Source organism: Andrena cerasifolii, chromosome 4 (genome assembly GCF_050908995.1).
Source record: "Andrena cerasifolii isolate SP2316 chromosome 4, iyAndCera1_principal, whole genome shotgun sequence".
Classification (NCBI taxonomy): Eukaryota; Metazoa; Arthropoda; class Insecta; order Hymenoptera; family Andrenidae; genus Andrena; species Andrena cerasifolii.
The window spans coordinates 12,895,397-12,922,054 of NC_135121.1; the positions used below are offsets into that span (position 1 = coordinate 12,895,397).

A 26,658-nucleotide genomic window follows, 5' to 3' on the forward strand; every position below is an offset into this window, starting at 1 on the left:
CATGTATCTCCAAAAGTTATTATATACGATTCGACTGAAACTTTTTTATTTTGAGGAATATACTTCTGGCTAGGGGGAAACCAGAAAAAATTACAAAATGACATTTTTTTTAGAAAATAACGACACTTGAATTTTGAAATCACTTTTTCCCTATAACTTTCATCCTTTCAACGCCTTTGAAAATTATAAATTTTCAATTTTTTGCTTTTTTCTGATATACTCCCTAGCGAGAAGTATATTCTTCAAAATAAAAAAAGTTTCAGTCGAATCGGATGATAACTTTTGGAAATACAGGTCTTACCGTTTTGAGAACACTGTTTCGAGAAAAACGCGTTTAAGGTTTTACGTGAGTGCCGAGTGGCCGGGTGTTACCCCTGCATTTGCCGATACTCAAATAACTATAATTTCGGGAATTTCTCGAATTTCAAAAAATCCTTTTAAACACGTATTCCTAAAAGGTTGAACTTTCGAAAAATGAAATAAAAGAATCGACTTTTAGACCGGAAGGCCCCATTAAGGGGTTACCTCTCGTCAGGAGGTAGAAAAAGAATCGATATTTTGGGAATTTATTTCAGAAAGTACATGCATATTTTTATGCAATGATTTTTGTATTCAAACGAGGGACACTTTAACAGGTTATTATATTATGTTTTGGTGTAAAAATATTTAGTTATTGCATTCTCTCGACATAACAGCACGTTTCTTAGATAGCTTATTGCAATATTAAAATAAAGTTATTACAGATTTAATGTTATACTTTCTTAAAGAGATTGAAATAAATAATTAAACTACATTTACCTCTACTTTCAGTTGTATTTATTTAAGACTTTATAAGCAGTGGAAAAGATGTGGCGCGTCTCTTCCGCGTTCGAGCGCTCCGTAAACAAGACATAAATAAGGGTCGAAATAATGGCATTAAATAATCGCCTGGGGGGTGGGACGGGCCGGTGGTTAGCGGTGACACGGCGCGGTGTTGATTAACGACCGCTTTCGAACTAATTGGAAAGATCTTTAGAGGCTGGACAATCTCGGTCTCGGAAGGGTAAATAATTGAGGCGTTAATAGTCCCGGCGGTTTGGTTCGCTCTCGAGGGTGCCAGGAATGTGCCGGCCTCTGAATAATTTACGCGCCAAGGATCTTCGGATCCGGCTGCCGGCATCCTCCTCGCGTTTTTTCCAATTGACCCGCCCGTGACGTATTCGGAAGTCGGGGGAAGCAAGCGTGGGATAAAAGTTTAATCCGCGGGTTAAACAATGGAACCTTTTACCGGATCTGACGCGGGTTCGGCGGAACGTGGCGCCGAGATTTCTCATTAATATGTTCCATCGAAGTGGCCAGTCCCTTCTTTTATCGTTATGTAAGAGCACGCCCGTTGCAGCTTTCGCGTGGACGGGGGGGTTATGAAATCTGGGAGAAGGGCGGCTGAATCCAGGGGAGCTTGATACATAAACCGTGGTCGCGTTTGTACTGCTAGGAGCGGGGAGACGCGACGCGGAAGCTCGTGGCTCCGTTGAATATAGAGGCTCGCTTTTGCTCCCTCCTCCGAGGGATTTTAACTCGATTTCCTGACCACTCGAGGAGTGGAGGTGGAGCACGGCCGCCGCTAGAGGGGCCCGGTGTAACGTTTACTGAGATCCGGTAAATACTCACCGGCGGCTACCAGCTGGAAGAGACACGGTCTCGCCTGTGTACCGACGAAATTGTCCGCCCAGCAGGACAGAGTGCCGTAATCCAGCTCGGTGATCGGCGTGTACCTGAGCACGCTCACGCCGCTCGACTTCTCCATCGAGAATCTGCCCGGCGCCACTTCCAACGTCTCCCCGCTGTTGTTGAATTTCCATCGGAAATTGTGCGCCGGCGGATCGGCCTCCACCCTGCATGCGATGTGCAGGGACTCGCCCCTCGACGCGCCCACCACGATGATTCGGTCCTCCTTGCACACGGGCGCGACTGAAACACCACCGGTCGTGCGATCATTACTTTGCCTGCTCCATGAAAAACATTGGGGGACAAGCAGTCGCCGAAGCGACTGCAACTTGACGATTACAGGGCGGCTGAATGGATTCGCCAGTGGTGTAGGTCAACGTATGGTCAGACGCTACAAGAAACACTGGCTTCAATAGTGGGGAATCGTTGAAATTTCTTTATTTATTTATTATTTGTAAAGGGGACAGGTTTCCCTTTAGTGTACAAGAGTGAGACGGTGCATGTAAGGGAGAGTGGGGTAAACACAACGCGGGGTAGTCGCGAATGCGATGGTTACGGCGTTTTAATAAATAAAAACGATGTTCCCTCTCCACTAGCTAATAGTTTAGGGCGTATCCAACGCGGGGCAGAAAGTAATAAATACAGAACGCTCGTGCTATTCGAGATAAACACAATTTATTATTTTCATCATGTTTCCAGTAATATTTTGTTCATTTTCAATTGCATGTAATTACTGTTGAATTAATGATACAATTTTTTTTTTAAGCTGAAATAAAGCACTTTTTTACCAACAATTTGTGTTACCAAGGCGTTGCTTGAATCATGATTTTAAACACTGAAATAAATTCTTTTATATTTTTTGATGTCGTGAGGTATTGACGAACAAATCGGATGGGGTAATCTCGAACCTTCGAGATTATCAACGTTAACCGATTTTGATGAAATTTTCAGCATGTATAAAACTTACTTAAATCTACAACAGGGATTTTTTGAGTTTTCATTACAGGCTCAGAAAAAAGTTAAAAAAAAACCTTTTCTATTTTTTTTTTCGATATTCCGACCAATTGAAATTGTTTGTAGTAACATTTTTTATGGGCTGACCATTGAAGTTGCGCTATCTGTGCGACTTCTGTGATATTTGGCACTCTGTTCGTGATTGCCCCACGGCAGTCGAGTAATCACTAACACCAAGGGTTTTGCTTTTTCACTATAAAGTTGATTTTTATTATAATTTTTCAAAAATTCGTCACAGTACTATATAGATGAATAGTTCAAGTAGGTTTGTAAGTAATAAACAAATTCATTTCTCATATAGATTTCGTTTTGTTTCCTTTTTTTGCTTAGGTGTTCGAAATTACCCCACTCTCCCTTACACCAAGACGAACATTCAGACAGATGACTTATCGTCACGACAGATGTACATTCTTTGGAATACCGAGATGACGTTTCAGCGTTGAGTGAGGTATGGCGTAGAGATGAAACGAGCTTGCATACTTATTGGCTACTTCACAAATGCGATTAATTGGATCCAAGTGGCGAAAATTCGACTTAAAAAAACGTGGTATTCAAAATCTGTGAACAGCTAACTGGGCCATTAACGATCTTGCGACCAAGTAGTAATCACATACAATTCTACGCTCTTGTAAGCGTAGAATTGTAAGCGGAAAAGGGAACGATGGACGATGAGGATTCGAGCCCAAGATCCGCAGGTCCTCTGCGCACTAGCCAGTCGCGTTACCGATTCACCGATGCTACAATTATAATATTAATATTAATATTATTTGCAAAGGAACAGCTTACACGGAGGAGCCTCACTTAGCAATTACTTAAACTGTGGAAACCTCAAGGTTGTTGGCGTGGTTTGCTGAAAAATTAGCGTTCCGATTGTACCTACGATCGAAAGTGATCGAACGCGCCCTATGATATGCTGTCAGCTGAGGGATAGTCGAGGACAGGGAGCGTTTATTCACGCGCCCCCTCCCCTCGTAAATGTTCGTATCACGCTTGGCAGCTTTGTCAGCGGGGGACTTTTGCTCCGACGAGATCGTTTCGCGACTGATGTAAAAAGATTTCCCACCTACCGTCTCTGTCGCGTTACGCTCCCCGCGATATATATTTCTCTCAATTTATCTGCCTCCCCTATCTGCGCTTGCATTCGTCTCCCCTTTCACTTCGCGGTATAAGAGAGACAAATAGATGGACGTATCTTGTCGGCTCGGAATATCCGGGGAGGGTTAACAACGCGGAGTGATGAAAGGGGATCGATAATTCGGCGCGCGTAATTTCAGCTGCGACATTAATAACAGACCCACAAACGCGTAACTCTCCCGACTTCCAAAAATTAAGTAACGTTGAAGCAGAACAAAGCAACCAGCTACTCCGTAATAAAAACTTGTACGCTGTCGGGGAACATCTGGAAAATTGAAAAGAGAGCGAAGCTGCGGGCGAAGGGGTGAGCTCTCGCTTTGGAAAGAAAGACGAAACAGTCGGGAACACAAAGAGGCAGCAGGATCGTGCCTCGAAAGCAAAGAATTTTTCTCCTCTGTTACGGCAGATAAGGCTGCCTACGAGTTAAAGCAATCGTCGGGAAAGTTTTTCGGATCCGCTCCGACGCTACCGAAGACTACCCGCTGTCCCGATGCTGCACACAGGCTCGCCGAGGTTTCGCTTGAAAACCAAAAGCTACGGCCCGATTAGGTTACCGGCAACTTTTCCATTTTCCCGTCGACAAAGGCCCGGCTGTTTGTCCTTTATTTTATGTAGCTACCGCGCGGTATGGTAAATGGCAATTGACGTTAGGTTTCGAGTGCAAAAACTTCGCCGAACGGTAGAGTATTTTCCTGGTTCGACGGCTTTTGTTCCCGCTCGATTGTCCGACGTGAAAAGCATTCGCCACGAGTGCGGAGAAGGAATTAATTTGCAGATTTGCCGTCCGCGGGGAGGGGTCACCGGGGCTAAATAAATATAAGAGCAATTGTAAATAGGGGAGCTCTCGAAAGAGTTTTGCCCGAAACGCATAATACTGTGCGGCGGGTTCGCGTGCAACAGCGCTGCATGCCGTTCTCCGCCCGTTCCCTCGGCCTTGTCAAAAATTCAACGCGGAACGGACTGGGCGCAGATGAAAACCGGCCGACACACTCGTTTCCTGCTGCAATTATCGGCGCGACACCGTAAACACCAGCTCGCGCGCCGCGCGGAGTCTGTAATTCGGAATTAACGACGGGAATCGTGTTGCGCGACACGACCGCGGTTTTAAGCAGCGTCGATGAAAATTAATTATCATCCGTGACAGCCCAGGGATCACGAGGCTGGGACGGTTAAGAGCCGTCACGGCCTTTGATTTGACGCGCCTCCGCGTCTGGGATTTTTTTCCCCAGCTTCCGCTTAATTGCGCCCGACGTTGTGAAACTCGCTTTGAAAGGGGGATTTCAAATCCGTTCGGCTGCCCCATCGATTTTCGAGTCTGTTCATTTTCGTTGACGAATGACGAGCCTCGCGAATACAGGCGCGACGTTTAAATTGTCCTTTGTCCCTTTCGGGCGTAGGAAATGTTGAGGGTTTTCGCGGAAGCTTCTTCGGGTGAACCAGTGGTCGCGATCGATGCAATGGGTACACATGCTTGACTTAAAATAGGTGCTATTTTTAAAAAATTAATTTTTTTTTCAAAATCCGCGCCGATAAGTATTAGATAATAGTTTTAGGAATACATATTCGAGCGAAATTGTATTCAAATCAGTACAGGAATTTCTGAGATATTTTTGGTACCGCAAATGCTGTAACTATGAAGAGGTATTGGGAGAAGGGGCTGCTATGGCACCATTTCTTAAGACATCAAATCTATTTTTTAACAAAACACAGCTTAATTTATACACAACAAGGTTTATATCTTCATTTTTTAAATCGAACGATTCTTCATATGAAAAAAAAAATTATAAAAATGACCCTATTTTCTGACCTCTCAAAGAAAGGTATGTAACTCCTTAACAAAGGAATTTGTCGCCCGTTGACTTGACCTCGTACCTCAGGCTTACCACGCGGATCGCATCAAGCGCAGCTTCGATCGGAATTCATCTAAATCTTCTTGTCCGGAAGGAGAGCTCGTTCCAGGACGAACGTGAATAGCAAATGTCACTCCCAGAAGCGAGGCGACGATGTAATAACCAAGAAACTGAATCCAGACGCGAGGTTCACTTCGATTCGAGAACTCCCGCGAGAGTTTGCTGCTTATCCCGGCTCGTTTCCTCGACCTTTACGAGGCTGTCACGAGGCCGCGGTTAAATATCCAGGATCGTGTTCCCAGGCTCGTTCCCGGTTGCATCCATACGCGACCACGATGTAACCTCTGTTTCTTCACGATTTCGCGTTAACGTCCGACTCGAGTGACCGAGAGTAGCAAGTAAACGGTGTTTCGCGTGCGGAACGGCTAGAATGGGTTGGAGAGCCGGCACGCGGCAGAGATACGTAGATAGAGAGGCCCGCTCCGCGGACCCCGAACGGTCGCGCGATTCGTGGATTAAGCGGTGCCGGCTGAAATGCTTGAATTCCAAGGCGCGAAGGGGCCTCGCGGCCTCTTAAATCTGGGATATTGAATTTGTATACCGAGATTGACGGGAGGATACGATGCTCCCCAAGACCGCAGTGCAGTGGGTATAACCCGGGGAATTGGATATCAAAAATGTAGCTAGAACTAAGTACGCTTGAAATATTCAGCCCCCGAACGAGATCCCCGGTCTAGCTGCTTCGGATAAGTGTAGGAAGAAGCCGGCAGCGTACATACGTAACCCGTGGCCGCGGAGAGTGGTTGCTCGTCGGTGAATACGAGGCTCGTTACCGTGACCCACGGAGAACCTCGATTAACTCTGCCCGATTAAAATAAAGCACGGGGAAGTGGGGTGATGGTGGAAAGTTGTCGGGTGACGGGAGCCGGGCTCGGATGGTGTACTCACATTTCACGCGAAAATGAAGGGGCTCGCTCCGCGTTTCGTTCAGGTCATTCGTCGCCGCGCAGACGTACTTGCCGGCGCTGCTCCTCGTCACGCTCTGCAGCACCAGGCTCTGATTCGACCAGATTATCCTGGCCGACGTGTTGTGCGCCAGTATTTGATTCTGAAAGCAGAGCATCCCATCCTGTCGGTCGGCAGTGAATAAAATAGCACGCTGTGTGCCCCTGAGTTCGCTTAAACATCGGCTGCGCTCAGAAGGACCGCGTAAATCCTTGCTGCCGCAAGAGAGTGACACTGATCGGTAAGTGGAGCCTGTGCCTACCCCAGCGGGGGTTAATAATAGCCCCCGAACGGCCCCTCGTATCTCTTAATTCCTGGAACGATTAGTTGCACGCGTTCAGGCCGACTTCGATCCGTTTCTTTCCCGCCCGTGCACGCCGCTGAGACTCGCGCCAGATTCGGATCGCGATCCCGTTCCTCGGGCAGGCCCGAGCGCTCGCGATAAATTAGAGATAAACATGCACCGGATCGCTCCGCGACGACGTTCTTCCTGACCGACGCGATGCTGCTCGCCTTATCACCGGCCTCTGGCTCCTTCCAGCGAAACAATTGCTCCCGCCGAGTATTTTTAGAGAGACTTTTACCTCCGCCATAGCGGGCTCTCGCCCACCGCCCGCTCCCGACGGCACAAAACGACCATTGCTACCTTTACAAACAATATTTCTCGCTGTTCCCGTTCCGCAGTTCAGTTATTAGATCGAACGCCCAGGGAACGGTGTCCCGGCGAGAATAAGACCTGTAGATTCCTTGCTATTGCGATCACGTTACCGGAGGAAGACGACCCGGCGAAGAGGACATGGCCCGATAACTTTTACGATCAAACATGCGCGCCCTACTCGCCCGTCTTTATTAGAAACTTATCCGTCGCGCGATCGACTGCCGGATGAAAACGTTCGGTTGCGAAATCGTAAATGCAAGAGCCGACGCGAATCGCTTCTAGCCGCTGGAGTTGACGCCTGGCGTGCGAATGCACGCGCCAAGTTTTCATGGCTGCCCAGGGGCGACCGAATAATATCGCGCGGTATTCTTTATCACCCGCGGATCCTTTGACGCGCGGGCGTTCCTTTGTGAGGATTGACGAGACGCGACGCGAGCAAAGCGGAAGACGAGGCTGGCGGCTTATCAGCCGGCTCCGCTAAGGATGATACGGCGGCGGCGCGCTTAGTTGTTTAATCAGACCGGATGAAAAGAGCGCTAGTTTCGTTATCTTTTGTGCTACCTAGCTCCCCCCCCCCTTTGTCCCGGCTAACGAGGAGACAAAACGAATGCGTTTGATTCAAGGATTCCGGGGCTCCGTGTTGGAAGAATTAACATGACAGCGGCGAGGGAGCCGGGGAGAAAGAGCTGACGACGCCGACGCCCCGGAAATGGGACGACAGAGAAGAAGCAAGGTATCGCCGGCCGTCCCCGAAACGTAGTGGGCGCACCTTTTCAAACTGCGCGATGGTACACGTTTAATTAGGCCAGGCCCTGGGACAGAGTTTCATTATATCTTATTCCGTTCTTGTTTGCCTGGCGCAACAAAATGAAGAACGGAGCAAACGCAGCGTCCTGTTATTACAGTCGTCGGGAAACTTCCGAGCAACTCGACGCGCGCCAGCACCGCGCCCCGACCTCGTTCAACCTGCGGGGTCCCCCTCAACCGTTTCACTTCCACGGACATTTCTTCCCGGCGTCTTTCCTCCGGCACGATTAGCAGAACACGGCGGTGAGATGTGGTTAAACATAGCCACGCTTCAGACACCCGAGGTCTCTCGGAGGGATCCCGTCGGATCGCGTTTCGACGAGTCGATAGAATGGAAAGTGGAGCTGGCGAGGTTTCGAGCCAACAAGTAGTATAACCAGGCCACGGTTTGCTAGCCGGCCCAGCATCTTGCCAAATGCAGCCGCGTCTGTTTAATCGGACGAGAGACATCCTTCGAGCTCCTTCTTTGTCTTTTCGCTTCTCCATCTTATCCTCTCTCTTTCTCTCTCTCTCTCTCTCTCTCCTCGAAACGTTTCCCCCGTTACACCAACAGACTCTCTTTTTCCCTGTTGCAGCGCCCCACAGCAGCGGAACCCGTTCGCCGAAGATAATTCGAAATCGATTCGAAACGAGGCCATTTGAATCTCGGAGAAGGTGGCACGGACCGACAGAGCAGATCAAGATTTCTTCTCCCCCTCGGCCGTCCTCCTCCATTCCTCTCCGCCTGCCTCCGCTTCGACCCCGTTCGCCTCGCTGTTCCTTCGAGCGCAGGGGTGAGTTTGTTCGATTGTTTTATAATCTCATCCCGCGTCCCGTCGCTCCGGGAATTCTCTTTCTCCATCGTGGCTTTCGTTGGTTAGGTAGCGCGTCGACGGAGAGACACTTAATTACTCGCGAGTGATTGAACGGTATTGGGGAGATCGTTTCGATCGATTTTATACAGCGGAACGCTGCTCCAAGACTCCACGGCCGCCGAACCAAAGAATCCGGGGGTGGAGTTCCGGGGAAACTTGGTCGTCATCGCGATCCGGGCGTTGGGAATTTCGAATGGGTCGACGCAACTTTTTCCTCGTCTCTGTCGAGCATCGAGAACGCGCTAACTCAATTAAGCTACATTGTAATCTACGCGACTCGGCCGTCTTCCGTGTGGCCGAGTCTAGGCGAGCGGCTTTAGCCCGCTTAGCATAGGTTAAGCCTCGGCTAAGACCGGGGCTTTATCTTCGATTTACTCGCTTCCACGAAGACTCGTTAAACTGTATACTTCGTTAAGGCGGCCAGAAAAATTTATAAGAAATACCACCGCCTAGGCTTCCCCTTGCGGGGCTGTTCGTTTTCAAGGTAACTCGCCAGTTTTTATGCCCCGACAAGTAGCCGCCAACTTACCAAACGACCAGGCACGCGCACCCTTTCACCGAGCTTCTTCAAACCGAAACGTATTCACTGCGCACAGTGGTTTGAAAGCCCAGAAACATGGCAGAAATATGAAGGTAATCTTTGATATTTACAAAAATTAGTATACTAAGGTTTTCGAGGTGGCCGAGTACAAATCTGAAGTCAAAATGGCAGAAAACAAAATATCAGGAATTATCAAGATGGGTCGATTTATGTATTAAAAAAAGGTATGGTTCCATTTAGAAAAACTACTATTTCTTCGAAATCACAAAAACATGTCACTAATTCCTTATTGTAATTTTAAAAATATATATTGTAATCAGTGTTCACTATAAATCATTGCAAAATATTCAAAAACTTAAGACAAAAAATGTATTAAATTGTTTAAATTATTTATAAATTATTAAAAATATGTCGAATAATTTTGTAATTAAGATTCATCATTATATATGTACAATCGTTATGTGTTTGAATAATTATCAAATTGCATGTGGGGATTCCAGCATTTACATAACTTCCGCTGTTTTAATCACTTCACTGAAACTTGCTCTCTTTAATTAGAATCGATATAAAGAAATCTTTAATCAGCCATGATGATAAAGTATCCGAAACCGGGCACACGGATACTCGGATCCAAGTACGGATATCCGGATACTCAGATCCGGATTTCGATCCGGATTTCGAGTTATAACGAGCAATCCGAGTACTCGGATATCCGGATAGTAAGAGCCCTACTTATGATGTATTTTTTTATTTACCTAATCAGCTACTAGCTTGGTCAGTATCATTTTCCAACTCCATCATATGCAATAAATATAATACTTTAAAAACTAACTTTAAATGTGCACAACTAAATGCAAATAATAATGAAACATGGCCAAGGTTATAAAACAAAAGAATAACACACAAAACAGTTGCGGCATAATTCTAGTATCGATTTATAATAAAATACATCCAATTAACGCATTTGAATTTTTGCCATGATTCTGGAATATCCAACCACTGTGCGGTGCTGAATATGTTTCAGACGCGAAATTCTGATTTTGTAAAAGTAACCAGTTTACATGCACTCGTCCACGAATCCGTTGTTAGTGCCTGGAATTTTTCGATCCACCCTGAACGGGGATGCCAGGCCTCCCCGATTCGCGAGACGCTCCCGGGCTTGCTAGATCTCGAATCGATATATGGGTAACCGTTGCGTAGGTGCTTCGGTTCAGTTTTGAGAAAGCAAAGTTTAATGTCTCCATTCCAGGGGTTGGCCGTAGTTCCCAGCGCCGTTGCTCGCAAAGAGGACCTCCCCGAACCTCTCCATCTTCCACCTCGCGTATTCCCTCGCCATTTCGACGAAGTAGAAGCGAAAGGACGATCCCGGCTCCACTGTTTTCATTTATCTTTCGCCCTAAACGAACCAGTTCAGGGAAAAACTATCCTCGTCCTTCCGTTCTCTCTAATCTTCTCCCTGAGCTCGTTGCGCTCGCTCCCCCCGCTCCGTGCAAATAACACCCCATTTCTTTCGAGTTCGTTACAGTCACGGATCGAGCCGGAATACGCGTGTGCTCTGAATCAATTTGCGATGGAAAGCTAGAGCGGGGCGTATGCGAAATATCGGCAGGAATAATGGGCAAAGTGCAACGAGACTCGAGTAACGTCGCGTCCGCATCGATCGCTCGTCGAGACAGCATGCGTAACGAGCTTGTAAACGCGGGTACGTTAATTAGAACGCCTTCAGGATCGCGTCGCAGGAACCGGTTCGCTGTTATTAATTCGATTTCCCTGCACGGTTTCATCGAAAGCGAGCTGGTCCTTTGATCGTTCGGCTTGAGGATCAGCTACGCGGCGCGGAGCATTTTCCTTCTGCTAATCGGGTGTAGACGGGGTAAATGAGGATCAACCGAGTCCCCTCCCCTCCCGTTAAATTCATTCTCCAGGTGCTGATGCAACCTAGCCGTGTCCTATCGGTGACCCGCTACTAATTGCATCGTCGGGCTAAAACAATCGGGATCGCTGGCGGCTAACTTCATTTAGCCCTTTTCTACCCTGTTTGCTCTAGTCGACCCCGGTCCATTAAGTATCCCCGTTGGAGATACAGCGTGTAGGAAAACCGGTGGTCACGGGCTCCGCGGATAAATCCACGAGCCTGTAGCGCTCGAGATTCGTTAAGGGACCCTGCCCCTCTGAAAGAATACCATGCCACGAATGTGTACTAGACTCCAGACGGGTGGACTCGGCTGTGAAACTTGTGCCCGTTATTTTGTGCGCGGTCCTGGACACCTGCGGATTTGCTAGAAATTTGAAATTTCAAAGGCAAGCTGAGTTGTCGAAAGTTGCGTTCGTATCTGTTCGGGTCAGGTGCTTTCAAAGACACGGTGCTCGCGGTTTAAGGAGACCGCGCTTTTGGAATGTTTCTATATCCCCGACTCAAAGTTTCGCGAGGCTCTAAGTCAGCCCCTCCCCAGCTCCTTGTAAGTAGAAGCTACGAGTTCCCAGAGTACCTAGATCTCGCCTGGAAATTCTTGAACCTTCTCTTTACCACCCCATATACTAGCCCGCATCAGGAAAGTTAGCCAATACGGGGGGCTAAAATCTGAAATATCGTTTTCGGTTGCTCGCTTGCACCCACCGCGCGGGGTCCAGCTCGCGACAGATAGGGAGCGTGAATTAACGGAGTCATCGGTGTAGCCCGAAGCTCGGCGCGTCGCTGGGCCATCGACGCTAAAACTTTCCGTTTGAGGCTGACAGGAGTGCAGGCCCCGGGTAAGTGCGAGCACGGTTTTATGCAACGGGTCTAGCCGCGCGAGGAGGCAGTTGGAACGGAGCCCAAAAGCCCCGGGAGCTTCATTTTGAGAATATTCGGGATCCGGAATAAGGGTGGAATTACTCGTAGCACGTGGTACATACAACCATCCCGGTACAATGGGCCGCGGCATTGTCTCGCACGTCGCCGTTACATAAAGTAGGTGTTAACCGGCCTTTCGTACACGCTCCGGCGATATTCCATACACGAACCCTTCCAAGGTTAGCCCGTGGAGCCGCGCCGGACGGAGAATAGATGAATCACTGAACCGCGCCGCCGCTCTGTCCCGAAGATTGGCCGATATCGCTAGCAGCGTTGCAGCGTCGTTGTGTGGCCCGTATGCCTCGCGATCTCCCCCGTTTCGTTTTAACGGATCTACATAAATTCCATCCCCGACGTGGTCCCCGGGACCAAGCAACCCCCCAGTGAGATCGTCGGGTGCTCGTTTTTCTTGCCCGATTTCGCGGCACAACGTTGGCGTCCACGGCTCCTTACGTTCCGCATTGTTTTTCCACGGGCTTTAAGCTTCTTTCTCCGGGTCGAACGGACGAGATGCTATCGGCGACACCCGATTACGAGGAATTCCGCCGTGGCGAATCGTTCGCGTCCACCGACAACAAAACCCCCGAATATCTGGCTCGTTCAATCTCGGCCCTCCCCCACTGGAAGCTTCACCTATCCGAAAGATTCATCGAATTTCTTCTCGCGTTTCGATCCCGCAAAGATTCGTCCCGGTAAGCTTCGACGCCGGGATTCTCCGGTGAGAATTCGACTCGGCCGCGGGGCTTTCTCTTCGCTCTCTCCCGCGGACCGAGAGGAAAAAACAGACCGAAGGGGGCGGGGAAGAAAAGAGGCTAGGGCGTTCATTCCGGTCAGACGGCGAACTGATTCCTTGAAAAATTGCCAACAACTCCTGGCTCCTTCCTTCCTTCCTTTCTTCCTTCCTTCATCCTCTTCCCGTTCCTCCTCGAGGATCTCGCGAACACCATTTTATCTCGCCTTCTCTGTTTCGTGGAAACGGTCATTGACTGCTCGACAGCAAGCACTTTTCGGGTGGATTATAAACTTAGGATGTTAGCACGCATCAGGGAACGTTGCTGGGGGTAGCACACCTTTCTTCTGAATTTCTCCTCGGGCTCCCTACATTAAAACGGCCTTTTATGAGTAATGACAACCCGGGGAATTCCATTCTTTCCTCTTTCCGCGTCTATTTGTCCCCGTCCACAGTCTTACTCCCTAGATTACACGGAATCAACGCTCGACGCTGCTGCAGACGGGTTATCTCTGCTCGGACGTCGATTCGAACGACGAATGAATAGCAGCGCCATCGCTATTGTGGCCTCGTTATGACGGATTGTTGCTGGATATGCTATTGGATACGAGTGTACCGGAACACAGCGTTCTCCGTTTTACAGGGCGACCAGAGCCTCCTCCGCGATTCAGTTATGACCCAGAGGAGGGAAAACGTCGGCAAGACATAGGGTAGAGAGGGGCTAAAAGTCCGGCGGGTAAAAAGTCTCGAATTTAAATTATAAGTAGGTATTATAAAAAAATCTATAAAACACTTAAATAATAAAATAGTTTAGAATGAAATTCTAATTGAACAAAAATGAGATCCATTGTACAATAATAGATAGGCATGTTTTCATATTGCAGATTAAAGATTTTATTATTAATTTTTTATGATAAAGTTCGTCGCTTTGGATAGTCTCTTTATTAATTCTTAAATTTGAAACAATACGCCATCAACTAATAATTGATAATTTAGAACCATGCCATCTATGTATCAGATGCTAGACTAATAACTTTATAGGAGAGTAAAATATATTGTCCAGCGGTACATGTGTATGAGAGGGACTTGTTATGCTGTCCCATTTAAGTCTATAAGTGAGTTTAGTATAAAATTATCTCAAAATAAAGAAAATCCCCATAAAAAAACTTTATTGTGCAATTTTTTCTTCAAGCTAAATCTGTGTCCTGTATTTTCATTCTTTTGTTTAAAAAAAGTTTTCCGTAGTATTTCCTTTCAATATTGAATACCAAAAAATGGTTTAATAAATATTTGTTGAATTCAAAAGAGTTCTTTACTTATTTTGTTTTATGTTACACGAAAAGCTGGTTAGAATTTTGAATTGACACAAATTTTCTGATACAACTCACCAAAAAATAACAGTATCAACAAACAACATTGCGAAAGTAAAGCATAATATTTGTAATTTATACAAAATAACACCGTATATCTCTAGATTGTTATTACTAAATTTTACACAGGTTTATATGAAAAACGGGACTTTCAGCCCCAGCCTACCATAAGTCGGTCTGAAAAAAAGCCGGTTGGATAAAAGCGATTACGCGTTCCAACTTTTTTTCCGCCATTATCGCGGACGTGGAGCGTTCCCTTCGAGGGGCTGCATCTCCCCGAATCGCTCCCCGTACACGTACTAATGTGTCCGGCAGAAGAACCCGGAAGAGTACGGAGGTTTCGAGAGCAGTGTGCAGGCAGTATTCCGGTCGAATAGGTTCCGTGCGCGCAGCCACGCGCCTCGTCTTTTCTTCCCTCGCCACCCCCTAATTCTTCCTTTTCCTTGAACGTGTCGCGGACGTGCCACGCCGCGCCCTCGATAAAATGGAACTTATCTCTCCTCCACCGTGTGTCTCCCTGGCGGGAGAAATATTTTAATCCCCCCCTATGGTCAGCGCCGTCCCTTGAAGGATTTCGGAGCGGCCGAGCAGAAATTACGCGGGGTGTTTTTTCGTTAGCGGGCTTAGTCCGAGAAGTGCATTCAGCACGCGAAACAAAGGCAGCTACTCCCTTCGAGCCGCGTCTCGACCGAATAGTAGCGTTCCTAGACCCATTAAGTCCTCCGAATACCCGTTCGTTTCGTTGCTTCGCTATTTCGCATTTCGACGCGCTCGCTACCTTCGGCGCTTCTTTAACGGGCGACCGTTTGAGCCTATTTGTTTCTTCTCAGCCTCGAGGAAGAGAAGCTTCCAGTAAAGAGGAGGAACAAAAAAAATGCTCTCCGCTAGCCTCCAGCGCGGGCGTCTCCCCTGGAAGATTTGTGGGGGAGGATTTCGTGGCTCGTCGCGCTGGAATCGTCCGAAAATTTTTCATCGCGATTATATCGGCGGCATTGTCGCGACGTTTTAAGCAGAAAAATTGTTTCGCTGCCGGGGCGGCCGGCCGCCCTACCCCTCGCCTCGTCCCTTTTGTTTTAAAGCAATTTATCACTGGGGCCAGGGGAGATCGCGTGCAACCAGCTATCCAGAGCTTCGTTAAGTTCGAAGTTCGTCGGTGGCCGACGTTAATATTCTGCACCGCGAACCGTGCTCCGACTCGTTTCTTCGCCCGTGTTCGAGAAGGCGCGCCACTTTATCCTCAATTTCTTCGGGGGTAAGCAAAATTGTCGGTGATCGGCGAACGGTCTTGGTTCAAAGAAATCGAGACGACCCGCCTCGGAGCCGGGGGAAGCCAACGGGATGGGCTGATGGGGAGCGCGTTTTCGGCTAGCTAGGATGATGCATTGCGGCCCGGAATGCGGAAGGACGAAAAAGGCATCGGGGGAAGGCGTAGGAAATCGGAGATGCTTGCGCGGCTGCTTTCGCTGCTTCGTTTTCGCCGGTTTCTTTCGGCCCCTTTCTCTCCTTCCACTGGCTCATATAAATGCTGGAAATCCTTCCGCGTCGAGGGAAAGTTCCTTCATTATCTTTGATTACGTTTTCTATTCCTCTTCGCGCCGCGCGACTCGCTCCGTCGTTCTTTCCTCCAGCGAAAGTTTCGAGTTCCACGCGCGTCTCCGCCCGGTCCCAATTCAATTCTCTCTCTTAGACGTAGGCCCTGTAATTTAGTCGTTCCTTCAGCACCGTGCTGATCTTTCGTTTCGCGTTCCGAGCGTCGTATCGGATTCGTAAGTGTCTGAATATCAGAAGCTCCACGCGTATTCCGCGCGATATCTAATACTAGTTTCTGCTAAACGTAGCTTGTAGGATATCCACCACCTGCAAGGATTCTCGGTTGGCTGTGAACGAGATTTGTTGCGCGAGAAAGGGGAGGAAGGGGTTCGGAACGATTCGCCGAGGAAGCCAGTTGACCGTAGGGCAAGATATCCGCGCCTCGATTTCACCGGGCTCGCTTATCTCCCAAGGAAAACTAGCGAGATCGAAATCCGCCGGAACGGGGCATTCCTCCTCCCGTTTTTCCGAGGCGGCGACTTTAAGCGGAATTCCAGCGCGCCAGCCTGATCGCGACTCCGTTGAAATTGATTGATGTACGGCCTGCCGAATCCGCCGACACGCCGCTCCTTCTTAAGCTCGGCTCGCAACCCCTCCGCGTCTCAGCCTCCCTCGCAGCCCGGTCCCCGCATTAAGTCCCGGACTTGTCGGATTGAATTTCGCGAGAGAAGGAACTGCACTCGGCCGATTCATTGTGAGAAACCCCATTACCCTTTCCCCGCCCTCGCGACTGATCGGCGTGCAGAAGCAATAACGTCCATTTCCAAATCAAATAACGGGCGCAACCGTGTGGAATTTAAAGTCTCGCCCGCGGCGCTCTAATATCGCTAACACGCGAGTCCCTTCGATCGGAATTTTACGAGTCGCCCGTCTGTCACGCGGACCGATTATATATCGGTGACGGTATCAAGATTATGAAGAGCCACTCCCGCAAAGAGCATTTCACCTCTCCTCCCCCGTGCACTTAGTTGGAGACGAGGAGAGCATTAATAGGGTTCTTCCGGTTGTCTAGTCGGTCAATCCACTTTGCCGAGGAAGATGAAGAGTCGGGCGAATCTTTCACCGCTCACCCCAGAGCGGCCGATTGGCTCGTCGATACTTCGCGTAGCTGCAAAACGTCTCCATTGTCCTCGTGAATGGTAGAGCCAGCCTAATCACTCTACCCCATTATAGCCGCTATTTCTACTTTCTTTTTCCTCCCCCGTTTCTACTACCTACCTTCGTTCTCTCCCCCCCCGCAGGCCTTCCTCCCGGTCCACCCACTATATCCCGGCTCCGTCCCTTTCCGGCCGTTTCCACCCTCTCGCTCTCATCCCCCCCGCCGTTCACCAGCCTTTCTTCGTCTTTACGATCGCCATTCGAAAGGTTACTGCTGCCGGCAATGGCTCCAAGCGTTTTTTTAAGGCCGACAGTTCGGAAACCCGGCTCGATTGCTACCTTGGGATTGATTGGCAGATAGAACGTGCCAATGGCTTCTTGTAATTCGTAGGCAAACCCTTCTAATCGGGCGAAAGGGCCCGTTCGCGTGGAGAGAAACGCTCCGGGCGTACTTACGCGCGCGGGCAAAGCTACGGAGGCATGGAGGGATCGTAAAGACACACGTACCCGTGTCCCCGATGCCGCCGCTTCCAACAATCCCTATGGTGATTTACGAGGATTCATTCGAAAACCGTTCGTGTTGGAACTGCTTTTACGACGCGATCAAAAATCGAGTTGACGGTGGGCGGTGGAATCCATTAACCCTTGTGCACCGTTCAAATTTGTGTTACACTCGTATCGTTCGGGTTAATATGACGCAAAAGTAAAATTAAGTGAAATAAATGTATTTATTTAATATTTCAGATTACCGATGAATAAACTACTAACAATGAATAGACTATAATTATGAACATTTGTTACAAATATTTAAAGAATGTTCTTTATATATATTTTTTGCATACATAACATGTCATGCTTGTTTTTCTGTCGGCTGCAGGAGGACATGAGGAACAGCGAGATCGCTCGAGAGTACTTTTTTTAGTTATTTCGCGAAAAGTTGATGGTAATATCTCTAGTTGTATTGAAGTTACAATGTTTTTGGAAAACTCTGCTCTAGGTAATACTGTCCTTCTACTTATATACTGTCTTGTCAAGCTATCGCCTAATTCTTCTAAAAATAACCGTCTTTTATATTTTGTCCTTGCATTCCAATTAGGATTAATATCGCTCCATATGATAAAAGCATGCAGAGCAGAAATATCAAGCATATGATAAAATAGTGTCATGGGCCAACGATTTGTTCGTCGGCGAACACTGTCTGTTGATAACATTTGATCTAACGAATCAACGGCAGATTTCGTAGAATTGTAAAATGTTATAATTTCTGGTTTCGAACCTGCTCCAGCAGACTGTTGTTTATTATTGTGCACAGTGCTTAATAACAATACATTTTTATTTTTTTTAGCGAAGTAAGATACTATTGTCGTATTATTTGTGAAACCGAATACGGAAGAATTTACTGGCCGTTTTTTCAATAGTTCCGGTGGTATTTCTTTTTTATTTTTTCTCAAAAAAACCTATTAATGTGAATTTTTGTTTCAGAAGCGTCTGAGATAATTCGTACGATGTAAAAAAATTATCACATGTGATATTTCTGCCAGATCCCAAGTTTGACACTAAATCTAAAACTACCCGCATTTCTTGACCGGTCTCTTTTGCTCGTATGTCCATATTTTCAGTCCATACTTCGCCGGTTTTGTGGGTATATATTGACGGAAAGAAAATCTTGCACGAGATGCAACTAATTGTTCATCAATCGTAACATTTTCAGAGACATAGTACATTTTTGGCATCAGTGACACCCACATATCCCAAATATTTCAAATGGGGGCCAACTTGTCCTGCCGACGTCTAACAGGTCGAGTACTTTTATCATCAAATCGCAATACTCGGGAAATAGTGGAAAATCTAAAATTAGTAAAGAATGACAATAAACACAATACTCGATATCAATTATTTTGTAAATAATATTATATAATCCCCATAAAAAACTTCAAAAAAGTAAAAAAATTACGCCAAGTACATGAAATCAAATAAATGACAAAAGAATAGAAGATAATAATAATTAGCATATAAAAAGAAGCTGTGAAATCAAAATGAGCTGCAAGTTACATATACACAGCTAAAATGCTGTGTTCACACATTCCATTACCCATATCGCGGACATTTTAATACTGTGAAGATAAAATGTAACATCTATACATTTGCTTAGATGTCCGCGGCCTGGAAGTCAAAGTTATTAAATGTTGAATTTCCGTTTCGGGTCAATATGACCCGAACGGTGCACGAGGGTTAATGGGACACGTGGAAAATGGTATTTCGGAGACGTATAGGTTCGAGCTGACCGGGAAGAGGTGCGGGAAGGGTCGATGAAGGAAGAAGCACAAGTGGCGGGGTGATGTAGGCGGCTGCTTTCGCGGAATGAAGTCGGATCATATTTTTAAGATGCAATTTCGACGGAAATCTCTTACGCTGTAGCAGCTGCTACCCGCCCACCGTTAGCCGGTCTAGTTGCCCGGCATTCCTCGTGAACTACGACACGTATCCGCCGAAAGATCCTCCGACTAAACGTAAAGTACGGGGCGAGCGCGAAGGGGGAAGCGGAGCGGGCCGGGATTAAGGCAAACGAGGAAAAAGAGAAGAGGAGTAACGAGCAGCTGGCGCACGAAAGGGAGGACGCTCGTATTTCTGGTCACTTCCGCGCTAAGCTGTTCTTAAGAGACACGCCAGATTTTTCGGGATTCTCTCGGCCGCGTGTCGACACTTGCCCGTCCGTGAGCTTCCACTTTGATTCGCAGAACGAGTACCGGGAACGGAGATAACCACACGCACACCGTTTTCATTAAACCTCCCCCTTTGCGGAGTCAGACGGCGAATCCCTCGGCAAAATTCCTGATACCTGTTCCCTCGCGTAATGGATGGCTATCGCGCGAAAGTTAACACCCCGAATTGCTTTGGGGAGACGACTTTGTTTCGTCGGATCAGCCGACCCGGATGGTGACAGATCGAGCCGGTATTAACGGATCGTCCTGGAGATAAAACACTTGGGTTTAAGAGGGAAATGGCCACGCTCTACTTATATCTCTGATTGTAAAAGAGTTTCGCGGGAAACCGCCCGCGGTGGGATAGACGTCGGATAACCGCGTTCGCAATTACGCTCGGAAATTTTCCAGTACCATTCTCGCTCGCGGGACAATCGCAGAGAATCTCGTGGAATGGCGTAACTGGGAATAACGGGAATTACATTACTCATCGAACAACTCATTTCCCGGCGAAGTAACGTGCCGACGTTTAATGAGAGAGGAAAAAGGATTGCAAAGGCTTGCCTCGTCCGATCTAATAGATGCAATTCCGCTCATAACGAGGGAAAAGGCCCCGGAGATCTTTCGCCGTGGAATAAATCTGACGGGGCTATCGGCTTTCGAAGCGTGTTTCGCGCTGGCGCTAACTCCCCGCCGGTTCTAACGGCGCTGCACGGGTTGCTGGCTGCCGAACGTCCTCGTACATTATGCAAATCGGGAATTTAAAGTTTTAGAGAGCGCGCGCCGGTGCTCGATGTACGAGGCACTACGCGCGGGGGATAAGATCGCGCTCGGCTGCGCCAACGAACCATCCCTCCGCCGGAGTGTCCCTTTACGGTCCGCGGATGTTGTCCCGTAAATTACCTGTAACGCGCGGCAACCCCTTTGTAAATTCACCGACTTACACACCCGCGCTTTTTGTCCGCGGCAGATTTTTACCCGCGAAACCCCGCCCCATTACGCTCCGCTGGCATTGTGGCGCGGAGAGTGCACGGGAATTTGTAGAACGCCGCGCGGTGGCGGCAGCTTTAATAACGTCGTCGTAGCGCGAGCACGCGGGATGGAAGGGCGTACTCCCAGGACTAAAATGTAACTTTGTTAAGAAACGCACTACTTCGGGCGTGTCCCGGCGACGACCTGTGTCGCGAGACAGAGCCGAAACTTTCCAGCAACTTCTAGTATTCGACTAGCGTGCACTGCCAGGGCTGCCGTGGCCCAAACACTTTCCCACGGAACTTTCAGCGTTGATTAGTATCGAGGCGTGTAACGAATGAGAATGCACTCACATCGTGTATCCACGTCAACTTGGACCACGGCGGATTCGCTCTGATGTGGCACTCGAAGTAGACGTCGTCGCCTTCCTTGATGTCCTCGGGGCTCAGGGTGGATCCCAGGTTCAGGGACACTATCGGGGGATCTGTAAGCAGAATCGATGGGAAACGGTTACACGGAGAAGAGAGGGCGCGGAATCTATTAAGTAAATGAACGACGGCGTTGCCCCATAGCGAGTGAGTTCTTTTTATTTTTTTTTTTATTACGCAGTTTCAATCTCCGCAAGGGGATTATTCTGCCAGACACTCCATGACCATTACAAGCCCTTTTACACACTTATTTACAATACAGCGATCTTTTAAATCGTCAGGTTACATTCGTTTGGGTAGACTAGTTTGCATATTGCCTCTGTGGGCTTGGAAAGTATTACATGGCATGAATGTGGGAGAGCAAAGCCTCGCGTTCGCAGTCCAGTTTGATTCTTTGCTGGTCGAGTAAAGGACATTGCCACAGCGCGTGGTCGATGTCCTGATTCTCCCAGCTGTACGCACAACTCTGGATCGTTTACCAGTCCTAATTTGGCGAGTGAAAAGGGGAGATTATAATGTCCGGGTCTACATCTATGGACGACAATCTCCCGAGGCAGGTTTTACCGGTAAACCATGGCTTTTTACTTTCAACGTGGAAGTGCTCGAAATAATTAACGCCCTTGATCGAGCTCCCTTTGGCTATGATGTCGTTGGTGTTGTTGGTAGCCATCAATTTATACCAGGGCTTGAATAGCTTTCGAAAATAACTGTTTCAAACTGTTATATAAAGGTTCTGACTGAAAGAGTTATGAAGAACCTTTATTGGGAATAACCGTTATAAAGAACCTAAATATCAGACTATATAAGTTAGGGTTTCTATATAGCTCTATAACTTTTATTTTTTAGGTTCTATATAAGTTTTTAAGAATTTTACAGTAAATGAAATCACAACATATTACAACTATAGATTACTCTGTGTAACCAAATTGTTTAAAAATTATTATAAATAAGTATGCAAATATATATTATGCACACATTTGTACATATGTATATGTATACACTCGGCGGTATGCAAGGATCACTTGTATACATATGTACAAATGTGTACATAATATATACAGACTCCTGTGACTGATCCGAGTCCATATCTGATTCACTGACACCCTCCGACAGAAGTTCTTTTTCTTTATTCTGGAGCACCTGGATTTTAAGCTTCGATCTTCTAAGTATGGAAGCACTAAATCGATCATTATGGTTAAACCTTCAATATCTTTAGTGAATTCTTGAGCAATTTCCAACACTTTAGCCTGGCCCCAAGATTTTGTTAAGAACGACTTAAATTGATTGAACTTCACAGCAAGAGGAGAAGGGGGCTTCTCGATTATTTGCCTTGCCGGTGATAGGGATTCTGCTACAACCTTAGCTTCTTCTTTAATGAGACGCTCACTGTGACTAGAATTATTTTGGCTTTTCTGTTTTTTAGCCTTAGGTTTTCTAAATCCTGGGTTTGTATTAGTTGGTGTGCTGAGCAATGTATTATCTTCTGGAAACGAATTTTCGAGTGTATCCTTCTCAAGCCATTGGCTGATTGAAGGGTTTTTCAGATGATATAGACACTGGAGAGCACCTTTTTATACCCCTGTTTTGGTTATCCCCTTGTAATCGTGGAAAGTGAGGTGCCGGAGTGTTAGTGACGACTGTGCGAACACTATTCGTGTTTGGAGCATTGATTGCGGCTCTTTCTTCGGTGTAGTTGAGACATGCCTTCGCTGTGTGCCCCTTTTGTTTACAAATGAAGCAGCATGTTGAATCGCTACTAAGGTAAATCCAGTATGTCGTGTCTTCGTGACTCATTTAAAAAGATTCTGGAATAAGTTGTACATCTTCTTCTTTAACATATATTTGTCGACGAAATGACAGAATGTGTGAGCGACCAGGTTTGCTTAATCCTGCCCTAAGATAGCTCACTTGGGAAGCAAGAGTTATCCCCTTACTTTTTAGTAAGTCAATTAGAAATTCATGGGGTTTGATAGGACAAACATTTGAGATAACCACTTTTTTCTCCTCCATTAGCGGTCTAATGCTCAGCGAGTGGTTTCTTACTTGAATTGATTTATTACGTAATTTTTCAACTACGGATTTGCTGGAGAGAGAAAACGCACACCCTACCGCCAGAGATTTTTTAAATGAACATTCTGTCACTTGGGTCAATTAATTTTTCCAGGCCGTCAATTTACTCATCGTTGGAAACGCCTTCGAGTGAATCCTATAGCTTGGTCTTTCTTCGGCAACGAGCTGTCCGCTGTGGCATTCGCGTAGGTTTTACACACCGAGGCACGACCAGAGGCTGTGGCTTACCTGAGAAAAATGACCCCTGTCGTCAGAGGCCATTATTCCAGGGTCGTAGGTAGCGCGGAGCACGAATTGCTACGCGATTCTGATATTTTAAGAGCTGCGATTCCTTGTAGCTTGTCACCAACTATCCACAGTGTGCGAGTAATACCAGCCGAATCGTTCGTAAACGCGGTGAGCAAAGCAAAGCGAACACGTCAGCTCGCAACGGTGTCTAACCGTAAACTCCCTGGCGAGTGAGTTGTGGAGCCAGCTGATGGGCACAATAAGGAAACGCGACAGCTTTTCATCAGGCTGCTCGCTACTTTTCCTCGTAGAGAGGGAATAGGATGTGGGGCTTAGATACGCTTTATCGTCGCGGTAGGCTCCACCCTCATAGAATTTCATCAACTTGATGCCGGCTTAAGACGCGCTTAGGTCGTCCTCGGCACGCGGCAAGCTGTCTCGCCTCCGATAGCAAATTTCTTTCTATTTCTTGTTCCGCGAGGGACAAGGGGAGGGCGGCCAGGGGTGGCTGCAGCCCTGTTTGCACTGTAACCCGAAAATTCTTCCTCGGCTCGCTGCAGCTACAGCCCCGAAATAATTCCGTGTATTTTCTTCGCTGCTTGTATCTCTCATTTACCGTCTTCATTAATTTAATCATACCGGGGCTCCTCTTATCCTGTTTCCCTCCTCGAGGAGTTTATTCTTCGGGCGTTTTCGCAGGATTTTATCGCGCGCCACGATAAATTCTCCCTCCCGCGTTTCCGGTGGCTCTTCTTTTTCCCCTCGGACTCCGTGTACCGGCCTTTCGAGAGATAGTATTAATTAGCTCGATCGCGTCTACCTCCCGGCCCGGAGCCCTCTTGTTTTTTAACCCTCGATCCTTCGCTGCACCGTTCCCCCCTTGTCTCCCTTGTTTTTCGCTGCTCTTCCCCGGCAAGATCCTCGCTCGGGATTGCAATAAATTCCCCCCCCCCCACCCCTCCGCCCGCCGCCTTTTCATTTTCTTTCTCGTTCCTCGCGAATCGAGGCTTCCGTATGGACGGAAACGAAGACGAGACACGAAAAAGCCCCGGCTGCCTGCCGGGGTAATGCGTAATTCCAGCGACGGTGCGGGGGCGACGGTCAACGTAATTGGATACGCGACGTGACGTCATTTCCCTTACTCCCGCGCTTTTTCTTAATAACCTCCCCGAGATATTTCTTCCCGGCGTCGAAGCTCCGGCGGCCGGACTTTTTGCAAAACACCGGCAAACTTCTGGGCGCTCGTTCGTTTCTCATCTCCGGTCGCGTCCCGCCCCGTTTCTGTGTCTCGCTCCGACGAGAATTAAGCGGACCCGACATGCCGCGCCGAATCACACTATCCCGCGGATCATAAGAATTCCAGCAAACCGGAACGAAACGGACAGTCAATTCTGCCTTCCCCTACCCCCCCCCCCCCCTGTTCCCAAAGTTGCCGAGTAATCCGGCCGGCGGAAAGTTACGAAAGTTCCGATCGCTTCGAGCGCCGTTCCAATTGAAAAATTGTTCGCGAGCCTCGCGAGAGTCTAACTGGGTTTTAACGAATTTAAGGCTCGGCGGCCTCGAAACACTTCGCTGCCATTGGAGCTCGGCGGTCCGCTCAACACCACGATATATTTTACTGGTATTTTTCTGAATGCCTTACGTAACATTCGAGGCCGTACGGAGGATCTTGAACGCGAGGATTTCTAATGGATTCGGGACGCGATAAATTCAGCGAGCTCTCGATAAACCGAGCCAGCCATCAGCCTGGACCCGGCCAACGTCCTGGCGGCAGGTGTGTCCGGTGTAATAAATAAAAATAATCTCGTAAAAACGTACATATTCATGGTCGCGTGGTTCCGTGAAGCGGCGGCCAGCGATCGTTCGGTTTTTACGCGTCGGACCAATTCGCCACGGGGTAGACGACGAAAGGCACGGCTCGTGAAAATGCCCACCCTGCCCGGCGACTTTTTAACCGAGTCGATGAGCGCGACGGAAATGGCGGTTAAAGGAAATCCATAGAGGGGAGAGGCGCGAAGAGGGTGAATCGAAACGAGAAAGGAAAAGGAGAAGGGTGCAGGAGCGAAATGGCGGTGTTGCTCGCGGATCGACTAAAATGATCGAATTCATCGGCGGTTTCCTGCGTATTGCGAGTCGTCCTTCTCCCCCGTAGGTCGCATAGAGTTAAGGTAGGTAAAAGTTCGCAGCGGGTGAAAGTTCGCACTATGTGAATTTCATTGTTTGAGTTGTGGCAGTGGGAAATGGCGATTGACAATCGATTGTCAATCAAGGTAGAGTCACCAGTGTCGAATTGCGGATCTGTGCTTCGTTTTGTTATCGTACAATGCGGTAAGTACTGAATTCGTTAGTTCTGATGTAATATTCTCATGTTTAGGAATCAATATTATTCCTATAAATTGATCAGTAAATATTTTAATTAATATGTCGCCTGAAAGAGCAGAAATTCTTCTATTCAAAAGTGCTAACAGAAGTTTTCATTTCTCCCCATACATAACAGGATTGATTAAACAATGGAGAAGTAGCTGCGGGGGCAAAAGTTCGCACAATGCAGTGGGGCAAGAGTTCGAATGCGAACTTTTGCCCGAAAATAATTTGACGGATGTTATAAATTCATTAAACTTATTTTATTTGCAATGTTTGCTAAATTAATAACGAAAACTGATTAAACCGACTGTAAAAAGTAAATTTGAAATTAATTATCAATCACAAGATGGAAATCAATTTTGAGTTTGTGATAGTTGAGCCAGGCTGATATCAGCTTTTAATTTTTTTTATTAATTTTTATTCCACAATATTTTTCCAAAATCCTTTTTAATTAACTTTTTTATTTAAAAATCAGCTTGTGGTAAATAAAGCAGTGAAAAGAAAATTTGAATGCAAATGTGCAAATGAATAATTATAAAAGTAAAAAAAATCCCCCAAAATTACATCTACTTCTGAAAAACTTTGAAAGGAACAAAACAAATCGGTTCTAAAAAGGAGAATAGCCCAACCATTAACGTCTACGGAAAGAATAATTTGTTCTGCGTGCGAAGAAGAATACACAGATCCTCCAGAATGTGCGATT

General features: G+C 47.3%; 1 protein-coding gene across 2 annotated transcripts in view; it reads right to left on the reverse strand.

Annotated features, from left to right (window-relative positions):
- LOC143368484 (hemicentin-1) overlaps positions 1-26,658 on the reverse strand; it is a 354,314-nt gene that overhangs the window by 26,560 nt on the left and 301,096 nt on the right. For both annotated transcript variants that reach the window (XM_076811252.1, XM_076811253.1), the window contains exons 9-11: positions 21,219-21,349; positions 6,654-6,813; positions 1,651-1,950 (exon numbers count right to left, since the gene is read on the reverse strand). In XM_076811252.1, coding sequence (XP_076667367.1) covers positions 1,651-1,950; positions 6,654-6,813; positions 21,219-21,349 — 591 coding nt within the window. The remainder of the gene's footprint in view (positions 1-1,650; positions 1,951-6,653; positions 6,814-21,218; positions 21,350-26,658) is intronic.